A 12,046-nucleotide genomic window follows, 5' to 3' on the forward strand; every position below is an offset into this window, starting at 1 on the left:
TCTTTTTCTTTTTTTTTTTTATCGATATAAAAGCAGAGCTCTGCTGAAGCTTTATTTTTTTTGTATCCGAAACCTCGAGAAAATCCACTACTTACCGTGGTCATTCTTTGCCATTACAGTGCTCTTGGTGTGCGCAGTCCAGTTTGCTTGCCCTTTGATAAGCATCTTTTTGCCTAGTCGCCAGCTCAAAGTGAACTAATTCAAAACATAGTTCCACTGCAATTGGGATTTGCACTCCTTTTAACGGCTTTCCAACCTACGAGCCCTCCATGGCTTCCAACACCGGCTCTCTCTTCGGAGGGGGTGGTCTTGGAACCTCGACAACTCCACAGTCGAACAGTCTCTTTGGCGCAAACAATTCTACAGCGAGTCCTTTCGCAAATTTTTCTGCTACAGGTGCACAAGGCGCTCAAGGTGCGCAAACATCATCTCTGTTCGGAGGTCAATCTCAGGCCCAGCAACAGCCTGCTCAAGCCCCAACCTTGGGCCAGACCCAACAAGCTAGCAACCCGCAGGCCCAGGGACAATCTGCAAGTCAGTCAACACAACCTGCGTTTTTCAATAGCCTATTAGAGCGAGGGAAAAAGCGACCATTGTCATCGGTTATTCAAAATAACAACTTCGAAGACGTGCCTAGTCTCCAGTTAGGTCTGGATGACATTCGAAGGAAGGCGCGAGAGCTAGGCTCCGCAGGACAAAAGGATACCCCAAATGGCAAGAACAGCAAAGCGTGAGTTTCATCTCCACCATCCTGTCACACTTTGTTATTGACATTGGCTAACCTTGCGATATCATCAACAGCCATTATCTTCTGGCAGCTTCTGGCATATCCCCGGGACAAGCATTGCGCGATCTCAAGTCCATGGACCCCCAGGCATCTCTAGCTGTCCCAGCGAGGGACCTGGACCACTTTGACCCAGACAACCAAAGATTTTTGCGAAACATCCAGCAACGTGGCCGACAAGTCATGATCGCAGAAGGTCTCACCAGAGCCCAGCGGGACTTCGATGCTTTTCTAGAGGAGAAGGTGGACATGGACTGGGAAGATCAACGTCAAAAAATATTCCACCACTTTGGGCTATCCCAGAAGGACGCCACTGGCGCTGGAGGACTGAAATCTACCACCAGGGGCGCCTTTGGACGGTCAGCAAGACAGTCTAAGCAAACTGGAGCTGCTCCAGCCAACGGACCCTCGACCGCATCCCGCAGAAGCGTTTTCGGGCGTTCCGGTCTTGAGAAGTCTGTGATTGGCACCCCCGGGGCCGGCTTGGCAAGCCGTCAAATATTTGAGGACCCGGCAGAGCGAAATGAAGGAACTGCGTCTCAATCGCCTGATCTCAGGTTCCAACGGGAGAAGATGGGCCACTATGCCGAGAAGGTTCAGCAGTTGAACCTCGCCAGGCTTCAAGGAAAATGCTATCCCGTTCTCGACGAGTTTTCATATGTTGAAGTGCAAGCCGGTGGTGATGTAAGTTTCAAACCCTTCCGCAACATGGATGTTCGTCCAGCTAATCGTTTTTTCCCCAGGTACCTCGGCAGCTCTTCAATGCATATCAAGCCTTGATAAGAATTGTCCACGAAAAGCCAAATATTATGAACCCATCGGAGCCTGGGGCAGTGAAAGAGCGACAGTATGCCGAAGATTACCTTGAAGAATCGTCCAAATCTCTCAAAGCAATCGAACTGAAGAAACAGATTCTTGAAGGCTCCAGGGGTTTCCTTGAGAGCACATTCTTCGATGAAGTGGAAACGGCCATTGCCAAAAACCCCCGGGAAGCACAATTGGGAGGAATTCCAACTGTTATCAACAAGATTCGCGCCTACATCCGTCTTCAAGCTGCGAGGAAGGATCTGGCACCTGACGGTACCGAGCTCCAAATGGTGAACCAAGACTACTGCTGGATTCTCATTTTCTACCTTCTTCGATGTGGATTCGTGGCCGAGGCAGCTGAATACGTGAGTCGGGACAGTGGGTTCCGGTCTTTAGATCATAAATTTGTGACCTACATGACAACCTACGCGCAGAGCAGGAGACTGCCCCGGGACTTGCAGCAAAAGATCAACGGCGAGTTTCAGCAGCGCTCACGGAACGCACCTGAAAATACAGTCGATCCTTACCGAATGGCATGCTACAAAATCATTGGCCGCTGTGATCTCTCGCGTCGTCGCTTGGATGGTGTGAAGCAGACCGTCGAGGATTGGATGTGGCTACAATTCAGTCTTGCAAGAGAGGATGATCGCGCTGAAGAGGTTGCAGGTGACGTCTTTGGCCTAGAGGATATTCAGACCGACATCCAGGAGATTGGCCAGAAAGTCTTCGTCAAAGGCAACGAGGGACCCGGTGGCTATGGAACTTACTTCCTGCTGCAGATATTGGGAGGAATGTTTGAGCAGGCTGTCCATTATCTCGGCACTTATGCCCCAGTCACTGCTGTTCATTTCGCCATTGCCCTGTCATATTACGGCCTTTTGCGCGTGTCCGACTTTTACACCTCTGGTGAAGAAATTCGTAAGCTCACCTTCTGCCACAATATTCTGATTTTGCTAACCTGAAATGTTCTCGCTTTACGCAGTCTCCTTTACAGTCAAGCAATATCCCCAGATCAATTTCGGATATCTCTTGACCCAATACACCCGAGAATTCCGCACTGGATTTGTTGAAGCTGCCATCGATTACTTCACATTGATCTGCCTCAACGCAGATCTTCCAGGTGCTCTGGGCAAGTCCCAAGCATCAGTCTGCCACGAGGCTTTGCGAGAGTTCATTTTAGAAACCAGGGACTTTGCTAAATTGCTTGGCGATATTCGGGCGGATGGTACTCGCCTTAAGGGAGCTATTGAGCAACGTCTCGATTTGATCAAATTGGTTGACCAGCAAGAATTCTTGAAGACTATTACGGTTCAAGCTGCCGCCGTTGCGGACGATAAGGGATTGATCACGGATGCCGTGCTTCTGTACCACTTGGCAGAGAACTATGACCGTGTGATCGACATCATCAACCGTGCATTGTCAGATGCGATTGCGGTTGAGCTAGGCGGTGCTATGCCGAAGCTGCAACCCCTGCGCCCAAGGGTCGACCAAAATCAAGATAGTCAGCCAGAGGCAGTGGAAACTGGAAGCAGCCTCAGTTTGACTGCCGTAGATGACCCAGGCGTGCTTGCCAAGAACATGATCAGTCTTTACGATTCGGACAGAATGTACTATGGACAAATCCGACAGATCAACCGTGATGCTTGTGGGTTGCTGCTGCGTATGATGGAAGCAAAGACCCAGGTTGAAGCCGGCAGATGGGCACCAGCTCTTGATGTAAGTGTCTCCAACCTGTGGTTCATTTTATGATTTACTAATGAACGTAACAGGCTATCAACGCTTTGAATATTCTCCCCCTGCAAGCACAGGGCTCCGTGTCGTATATTCGAAGTACAGCCCAAGCTTTCTCATCTTTGCCACCTATCATTTCACGCAACGTCGGACCTGTCATCATGTGGAGCATCACATGTATTGGCTATGAACGCCAAAAGCGGACCTTTGGGATGTACGACAGTGAAGTGCGCCAGGGATTGGCGGATACTTTGCTTGTCATGGCCAAGGATCTCATGGTCTTTTCGGGAATGGTCAAGTACAAATTGCCACCACGAGTCTATGAGACTCTGGCTCGTGCTGGGGCGGATATCGGGGCATATTAGATGTAATTTGAGATACTAAGATACTGAGATAACTTGCGCTGAATTGTCTCTCTAAAATCGAAAAGAATGCAATTATCGATCTAATAATTTCTTGCTTTCTTAACATTGAAGTGCAAAATCTGTGGACTATGTCCCCGGTAGGTTTGATATTTTGATACACAGTACAAGTACATATGAACCTCGAGAAACGTGGGTAATATTGTTCCGGGCCTTCATGCTTCCGCCCCACTATGTTCTTCCCGAGGCTCCTCCGACATTTTGCTCTGATATGCTCTGTATATATCGACTATCTGGGGATATTCCCCAGTGAAATGGTCATTTCATTGCCGTAGCTGGGAATACGGAGCTATACCTGTATTCTACCACGCTTCCCCAGAATGGACCGTACCTCCAACGCGTCCGTCTCAAGCTTAGAGGCTTCTGGCAGTGAGGCGGAATCCCCGCACAATGGAGTTTCTATGCAGGCGAAAGACATTTTGGGAACAGACCAAGAGATCGAACGGGGCTACGATGCACGAGACACGATAGGCGAAGACCTACCCGAAACCACAATCCCGATCAATCTATCCAGTGCCCTTGATAAACAAGCATTACACAGTGGCGAGAACGAGTCAACACAGCGCAGTGCGACCATCGGAGACCCTCGCAGCAGCAGCGCATCAACGAGTCAAGGCACAAATACTACCCCCAGCCTTTTCAACAATCCACCGAACCTAGCGCGCATACGCAAGGTCCTATTCGAGTGCAAGGACCCGATAGAAATCAGTCTCGAAGAATTCGAAACATATTGGCCCTTTATTGACAACGTGTGGGTCAAACAAAGATCAAATGCGAGCAAAGAGGGCCATTGTACCACTGACTATTACATGTGCCGTTTACGGCGTCCAACACACCGCACATCCGAAACTCGCCCCTTACCAGAGGGCAAGCGCCCTCGCAAAAAACGAGTTCGAGAGGGAGGCATCTGTAACTTTCAAATCAAGGTTGTCCGGTTCGAAGGCGCATACTCGACCGTCACTATCTCGAGAACGCCGGGAAGTTGCAGCATCCACTCGCATGACCTCGACTACATCGACCGAGTGAAGCGGAACTCGGGATTAATGGAGTACGCGCGCAAAGAATCTGTAAAGGGATATCTCCCTTCTTCGATCTATACCAAATTCCAAGAAGAACCAGATAAGCTTGGGGAGGCTGGAGGGCGATTCTTTACTGTGACTGACGTCCGCAACATCTCCGCCAAGTGGCGTATACAAAACCCAGAGGTGAATCTGGTCGCACACGAGGGCTACGAATACCAGAAGGGTCATGGTATTGTTAAAACCCAAAGCACCGATGGTGTCAGCGAGGTCTCCTCCCACACAAAACCAACCTCGATCTCGTCAGTTTTGCCCCCGGACACACTATCATTCCCTCAATTTTCACTAGACTTCTTACACCCTTATCTTCCCAATCATGCGGAGCGCCGAGAGTTCCCTCATGTCACATTGTCATACGCATCGTCAATGGACTCCAAGATCTCTCTTCAACCAGGAATGCAGACGGTATTATCTGGACCGGAGGCCAAATTAATGACCCATTATCTTCGCTCCCGGCATGATGCCATTCTCGTTGGAGTAGGGACTGTTCTTGCGGATAATCCAGGTCTAAATTGCCGTCTGGAAGGGGCCGGCGGATTTGGAGGACTGGGGAGAATGTGGCAACCACGACCAGTGATCATTGATCCTATGGGTCGATGGCCTGTTCATCCTGAATGCCGGATGTTGCGTACTGCTGTTGAAGGCAAAGGCAAAGCTCCATGGGTTGTGTTATCCCCAGGAGCTCAAATCAACCCCCAGACACTAGTGATGCTCAAAGGCTACGGTGGAGATTTTCTCCGCATTGTAGAATACAATCAACACTGGCGATTACGCTGGGAAGCTGTCTTTCGTGCCTTGGCATCTGAGGGTATTAAGAGTGTCATGATTGAAGGTGGTGGTACGGTCCTGAGTGAATTGTTGAATCCAGAGTACACAAGCTTCATTGACTCCATTATTGTGACAGTTGCTCCCACCTACCTTGGCCGTGGTGGAGTGAATGTCAGCCCTGACTCGAAACAAGATCAGGAGGGTACGCCCAATGCTGCATTAAATCCTCGAGATGTTAAATGGATGCCATTGGGACAGAATGTGATTATGTGTGGAAAGATTCGCGATTGATTTATTTCTACTAATGTGTCCATTGTCTCTATTGTCTCTATTGATAATATTCTATAATATTCATTCAGTTCATACAAATAGATTAACACGTATAAAATATAAATGAATCAGCCCATTGAAGGTGGCTGGGGAGAGAATGTGCTATGTTTTGGCTGTTTTGGCTGTTTTGGCTTGGCACCCTTTTTTTTTTTTTTTACCACGCGCCTTTTCCCTTTCCTTCAATCTCAGCTTCAAACATTCCTTCCCTGTTCTTTTTCATTCTTTGCTATTTCTAATAGCCCCAAGACAAAATGCCACCTAAAAAGAACACATCCAAGTCTGTCGAGGCTTCGATAGAGACGGTGAAGAGAAGTACCCGCACCAGCGCGCGGCAGGCCACCGTGACCAAGACTGAAAAGTCCGTGAAAGAATCTACGAAGCCAGCTGCAAAGCCTGCGAAACCCACCGCAAAGTCTGCGAAACCCACTGCAAAGTCTACTGCGAAGCCGATTGCACCTATCAAGTCAACTGTGAAATCTACAAAGTCAACTGCGAAGCCAAGTAAAATGGCAACATCAACCACCAAATCGGCCTCTGCTACAAAGAAGCGCAAAGCTGATGAGGATGAGGAAAAACCTCGTGAAATCAAGAGGTCTCGTGTCGCGCAAGCCCGTCAGCCAAAGGCCAAGGCCAAGGTTGTCATCAATGAAGCTCCAAAGACTAAGCTGAATGTATTTGTCTGTGGTGAGGGCAGCTCTGGTGAGCTGGGCTTGGGCACAGCTAAGAATGCCATTGATGTAAAGCGCCCACGTTTGAACAAGCTTCTGTCTCCCGAAGAGGTCGGAGTTGTACAGGTTGCTGTCGGAGGCATGCACTGTCTGGCTCTAACCCATGACAACAAGATCTTCTCCTGGGGCGTGAACGATCAGGGTGCGCTCGGAAGAGAAACCGAATGGGACGGTGGATACAAGGACATTGAAAACAACAGCGATTCCGATTCCGACGACGAAGACAGCGGATTGAACCCCCGCGAGTCTATTCCCACTGCCATCCCCACTGCCGCTTTCCCCGAAGGCACTGTCTTCGTCGAAGTTGCCGCCGCCGATAGCGCAAGCTTTGCCCTGACCGATGATGGTCTAGTCTATGGCTGGGGCACCTTCAGGGTAAGATAATCTAACTACTTTGCATCATATTTCTTTACTAACCACAATTCTAGAGCAATGATGGGATTCTCGGATTCGACGCGTCCTCTCACGTTCAAACTACCCCAACTTTGATCTCGTCTTTGAAAAAGATTACACACCTGACTTGCGGAGCCAATCACGTTCTTGCCCTGAATGACCAAGGTCGCGTCTACTCGTGGGGCTCTGGTCAGCAGAATCAGCTCGGTCGCAGGATCGTGGAGCGCAACAGATTAAACGGTCTTCAGCCTCGGGAGTTCGGTCTCCCCAAGAACATTGTCCACATCGGGAGTGGCTCGTACCACTCGTTTGCTGTTCACGCCACTGGAAATGTCTATGCCTGGGGATTGAATAGCTTCGGTGCAACGGCCATCCGCGAGGGTGCCGGCGACGACGAAGCCGCTATCGTGCATCCCACCCTGGTCGAATCACTTTCTGGCCGTAATATTTCACAAATATGCGGTGGCGCTCATCACTCTGCTGCCATTGCTGGCGATGGTGAGTGCTTGGTTTGGGGCCGTCTCGACGGTTTCCAAAGTGGATTGAAGATTGATACTCTTGCCAATGATGCCGTTATCAAAGATGAGCGCGATCGCCCCCGTATCCTGATCGCACCTACCCCCATTCCTGGAATCAAGGCCAAGGTTGTGGCAGCTGCCTCGGACCATTCTCTCGTTATCGATGCCGATGGCCGTGCATGGTCATGGGGATTCTCGGCCACGTACCAAACTGGACAAGGTACACAAGATGATATCGAAGTGGCTACCGTTATCGACAACACTGCTACCCGCGGAAAGAAATTGAACTGGGCTGGTGCTGGTGGTCAGTTCTCTGTGTTTACAGAGCCTGCCAGCGAGTGAGGTCAATATGTTCAATTGACCTATTCCCCATTATAACATCTAATGTTTCTTTTTTCTGTCTTCTACGTGTTGGCTCGTTTCCAGGACAGTACATGAAGAGTCTCTTTGCAATCTCCAGTCATTGTCATCCGTTAGCACGTTATTTGAAATTAATTCCATCTCTCCAGTATGATCTAATATGTCGTTCCAAGTAATTCTAGTTTTAGACTCATCTGGGGTTCAATTCCTATCTGGGCCATACAAGGCATAGCCTAGGTGATTTGATTAAACAGGTATCAGCGGGCTTGCCCCGAGGTTGAACATATTCCACCGCTGTCATTAAAATCTATGTATTGTACAAAGTGCCTTCACGGTTACATCCCAAGCTCCTTCATCGCTTCGTATTCAGCATCATAGTCGTCGTTATCGTCATCTGGTGTTCGGGAAGACGAGGCACGGATGTCGGGGGGAAATCAGTCATTGGCTCATCCTGTTCTCTGATAAGATCATCCAAATCGTCGTCCTCGGGTTCGGGCTCGGGGTAGCTGATTGTAGGCCGCGCGCTCTCGTTTAGGTCTGGAATAAACAGGTCTTTCTCGGTAGTCCCTTCCTGATCATGAGTAATACCGGCTGGGTTATGATTGAAATCTGCAGTGTTCTTGTGCACATGCCGATGTTCGAGCTCTTCCCGCGTAGGTCCAGAGCTATCAAAAAGTCTCGGTTTCTCTTCGTCTATCCATTCTCGTCGCTTGGCTTGAATGCGTTTCGAGTGTCCCAGTTTCTCAATCATTGTCAGGCCGTCTGCGAATTTTGCGCGTGGGAATAGATCATCAAGCCATAGCTGGTAAAAGTTGAGCAGGCGTGCGGCATCCTTGAACTATAGCGAACACAAGTCAGTTACACTAATCACGCCTTGAGTATGTTGGATAGACAAGAGAGCGAACCTCGTGTCCTTTGCCCTTGAATTTCAGCTTCTGTCTGGCAGTATGTCGCAGTTTGGGGATGCCTGGCTGTGAGAGTAAACTAGCCTATTTATCAGCATTGTTACAGCTCCAGGTGTTCTTCATAAACAGAAGAAGGATTTCAATCAGGAAGCAGGCATATGAGACTCACCGGCTCTCATCTAGTTTTGCCACAGCTTGTCGTTTCTTGGCGACTTTGACTTCTTCATCAAGACCCAAACCAAGTGCCGAATCCCCTGCCCCAGAGGCCTTGGTGCTGTTGGTATTGGGAGCATTATTATCCGGAACAATCTCATCTAATCCGATGTCATAATCAAAAAGATCGTTCAAATCACCCGCTGTCGGTGAGCTTCCTCGCTCTGAAACGTTCGCGTTCGCCATAATTTCACTCGCGCGCAGATACTGTTGTAAGTGCAATTATATCAAGGAGCCGGTTTGAGAGTACCACGTTGTCTGAAGGGTTAAAAAAAAGAGTCAGCACCTTGATTGGAGCAATTCAACTGTGTATGAGATACCTATCTTGGAATATCCCCATATCAATCAATCAGATGCCGCCTTGACGCGTGACGCGAGTAGCCAGTTATCTGCGTTCTGATTGGCTGTCGGGCCTCTTGTCCGCCTTAGTTGTACTAGACCGAATAAGGTTAGCTTAGTCTCTCCCTCTAACTCCCAGAACTTCAACCTCGAATGCCTGCACATCTACACCTCAAGCAACATGGCGACCGATACCCAAACAGCCATTGTGCCCTCTAAGCGGGCTAACACTGACTACCCGGTATGATAGATCCAGCATGAACTGGAGCTGCTACTTTTCCGTCCCCAACTGCTCGTTCGCGTACGTTTTTGGCTAACATATCCCACAGTTGATCGATTCCGACCCGTACGCTTTACCCCGGATTTTAAGAATTTGTCACAAGCTCACATCTTTATCAGGCATTTGAAACGGGTGTTCGGATATGCCCGGCCTTCCGACTGGGCCGTGGCTGGCGGTATGGCCTCGGCTGCTCCCATCTCGTTCTGGATCATGGAAAGAGCAAGCCCGTCGCATGTAGGCCGTGGTGGCTTCGCTCCCGTTATGCGACTCGCCACAGCTGTTGGTCTGCTCGGTGGTCTCCATGTCCTCTATCAGCGATCCTGCCGTAAGCCATATCCCTCCACCGGAATCCCTACCCGCTTTTTTTCTAGATGACGTCTCAACTCACACCTTCACAGAGCGCTTTTACGGCTTCACCGAGAATGCTAGAGAGGTTGAAATGGATACTCGTGAGATGGTCGACAAGGTCAAGAAGGGCGAGCCTCTGTACGGTAAATCCCAAATGTCGTCCAATCTACAAGGCATGGCAGCCCGCAACTCGCGGTACTCAGAACTTTTCATCCATGTTGTCCCATGGTTCAACTTTGTCAACCATGATCAAGTAAGTACTACATTCAAGTCAATCTGAGAAGCACAATGTTAATTGTTTTTGTATCAGCATGGCGTGGACACTGCCAAATACTACCAGCAGGCCGAGCAGGAATTGGAGGCAGAGCGTACTGGCTCCTCATGAATATATACCATCAGCTAGAAAGAAGAAAAGAATGATGGGCAGCCTTTCCGTTCAATGTTGCAGATTTGTACACATACCCGATTTTGTGTGTGTTTTTGGGGGCGCAATTGATATTCGCAATACAGATTCCAGTTCTGATCAACCCTAACGCTTTTTATATTTATATGGAGAAGCCCCCTAAATCTAATGATTCCCTGGCTGTATCAGAAGCGGACTCAATCTAGCCCTGAAGGTATTGCGTAGTAAAATGGTTGGAAACATCCCAAATCCGACCGAGCCTTGCAGTTTACCAGGTTGCTAGCACTTCTCCATTGCCATCTTCGAATTTGGTGTTCAACTCTCGATTCTTCTTCGGTCTGGGGTTAGGAGCTGCCATGTAATCAGCAGGTAATCAAGGTTAGGGTTTGTGCGTCCCAACTCCTACCTTTTTCGTTCTCCTGTATATAGAAACGACGGAGCAACATAATTGCTTCTTTCTCAAACAACCCACCGTAGACAGGGTATGATGGGTCAATTGAGTAGCTGTGTCCAATCAGCCTTACACGATCAGTTACCGGTGTTAATATGTACTAACTCGGAATGTAATGAAAGAACACCTCCAGTGCCTCCAAATCGATCATTGGCGCACCCAAAGTACACACTGCGGATGCGATATTGCTTTAGCGCAGAAGCGCACATAACGCAGGGTTCGACCGTGACGTAGAGATCAGTAGACTGCAATGCTGACCTAGGGTAGCTCTGGAGCATCTCTGCAATTGCTATAAACTCGGCATGTCTCGTTCCCTGGAGATTTGTCAGCGGTTTCTACACATTGAGATCTTTAGAAGTCACCCACATTCATAGATCTATTTGTGTCATTCATGCCAAATCCCACAATTTGATCATTGTAGACCAGAACGCAACCAACGGGAGTTTCGCCTGACTGAAGAGCCTTCTCGCCCTGGTATCTGAATGAGCATGTTTCATTCCTCGGCATCAAGAAGTTTCGTACCATCAACAAAGCTTGTCTCATGAATTGTCCATGTCTCGAATCCTCCGCCACCACGGAGTCACCCTGGAACTCCATAGCCAATTCGATAGTTCTCCTCTCTAGAGAAGATTTTATACTTATTTGAGTTGACTCCAGTGACTAGTCAGGTATCTCATTGTGAGGAAGTGAAGGAGTCAGAAGAGGGTAAAAGACCAGTGGCACCCGAAATTTCTAGGTGAGGTTGACAAACTTTTGAGCCACAGTCCAAGGTCCAGCATGATGCAATGAATATTTATATGGGAATTTCTCTTGACTCTCTTGGATTATATAACATGTCTTGATTTTGAATATTCCAGTTTATTCTTATATTTTCTACAAATACGTACGGTGGCCGATTTTAAATTCAAATCACCGCATATGTCGAAGACCTCACCAATACCACTACTCCTTTGAATTGATATAAGGCCAATTTACAGGATTGTAAACCGTGATTCATTATAAGCTCTGATAATATTGCAGAATGTATGCGCGCATATAATGGTGGATACTTGGTGCCTCAGGTGTCAATCGACATATCAAGTCTCCCCGCGTATCTGCGCACTTCAAACATCCACACGAACACAACCCAGGCTCAGAAATTGTTTAAACACGAGGAACTGAAATTTCAAACCTGATATGAACATGCG

General features: G+C 48.5%; 6 protein-coding genes across 6 annotated transcripts; 4 read left to right on the top strand and 2 right to left on the bottom strand.

Annotated features, from left to right (window-relative positions):
- Positions 1-269: 269 nt before the first annotated feature.
- nic96 (linker nucleoporin NIC96) lies at positions 270-3,687 on the top strand (the record flags this gene model as incomplete). The annotated part of the gene is made up of 5 exons (XM_057230996.1): positions 270-730; positions 802-1,468; positions 1,528-2,509; positions 2,574-3,307; positions 3,361-3,687. The coding sequence occupies 5 exons, from the start codon at positions 270-272 to the stop codon at positions 3,685-3,687; spliced, it is 3,171 nt and encodes a 1,056-aa protein (XP_057086086.1).
- Positions 3,688-4,064: 377 nt separating this feature from the next.
- N7447_006735 (RibD family protein) lies at positions 4,065-5,882 on the top strand (the record flags this gene model as incomplete). Its single annotated transcript, XM_057230997.1, has 1 exon — positions 4,065-5,882. The coding sequence occupies one exon, from the start codon at positions 4,065-4,067 to the stop codon at positions 5,880-5,882; it is 1,818 nt and encodes a 605-aa protein (XP_057086087.1).
- Positions 5,883-6,172: 290 nt separating this feature from the next.
- On the top strand, positions 6,173-7,902 carry N7447_006736 (Regulator of chromosome condensation RCC1; the record flags this gene model as incomplete). Its single annotated transcript, XM_057230998.1, has 2 exons — positions 6,173-7,024; positions 7,078-7,902. The coding sequence occupies 2 exons, from the start codon at positions 6,173-6,175 to the stop codon at positions 7,900-7,902; spliced, it is 1,677 nt and encodes a 558-aa protein (XP_057086088.1).
- A 370-nt stretch (positions 7,903-8,272) lies between these two features.
- Positions 8,273-9,224, bottom strand: N7447_006737 (Chromosome segregation in meiosis protein 3; the record flags this gene model as incomplete). Its single annotated transcript, XM_057230999.1, has 3 exons — positions 8,273-8,758; positions 8,826-8,904; positions 8,995-9,224. The coding sequence occupies 3 exons, from the start codon at positions 9,222-9,224 to the stop codon at positions 8,273-8,275; spliced, it is 795 nt and encodes a 264-aa protein (XP_057086089.1).
- Positions 9,225-9,558: 334 nt separating this feature from the next.
- On the top strand, positions 9,559-10,390 carry N7447_006738 (putative NADH-ubiquinone oxidoreductase 21 kDa subunit; the record flags this gene model as incomplete). The annotated part of the gene is made up of 5 exons (XM_057231000.1): positions 9,559-9,618; positions 9,707-9,723; positions 9,777-9,982; positions 10,056-10,258; positions 10,316-10,390. The coding sequence occupies 5 exons, from the start codon at positions 9,559-9,561 to the stop codon at positions 10,388-10,390; spliced, it is 561 nt and encodes a 186-aa protein (XP_057086090.1).
- A 286-nt stretch (positions 10,391-10,676) lies between these two features.
- N7447_006739 (nucleoside deaminase) lies at positions 10,677-11,456 on the bottom strand (the record flags this gene model as incomplete). Its single annotated transcript, XM_057231001.1, has 5 exons — positions 10,677-10,759; positions 10,815-10,912; positions 10,965-11,173; positions 11,226-11,330; positions 11,382-11,456. 5 exons carry the CDS (start codon positions 11,454-11,456, stop codon positions 10,677-10,679), a joined length of 570 nt encoding a protein of 189 aa, XP_057086091.1.
- Positions 11,457-12,046: the final 590 nt, after the last annotated feature.

The sequence above is a fragment of the Penicillium robsamsonii genome (genome assembly GCF_028829455.1).
Source record: "Penicillium robsamsonii strain IBT 29466 chromosome Unknown utg000003l_segment0_segment0, whole genome shotgun sequence".
Classification (NCBI taxonomy): Eukaryota; Fungi; Ascomycota; class Eurotiomycetes; order Eurotiales; family Aspergillaceae; genus Penicillium; species Penicillium robsamsonii.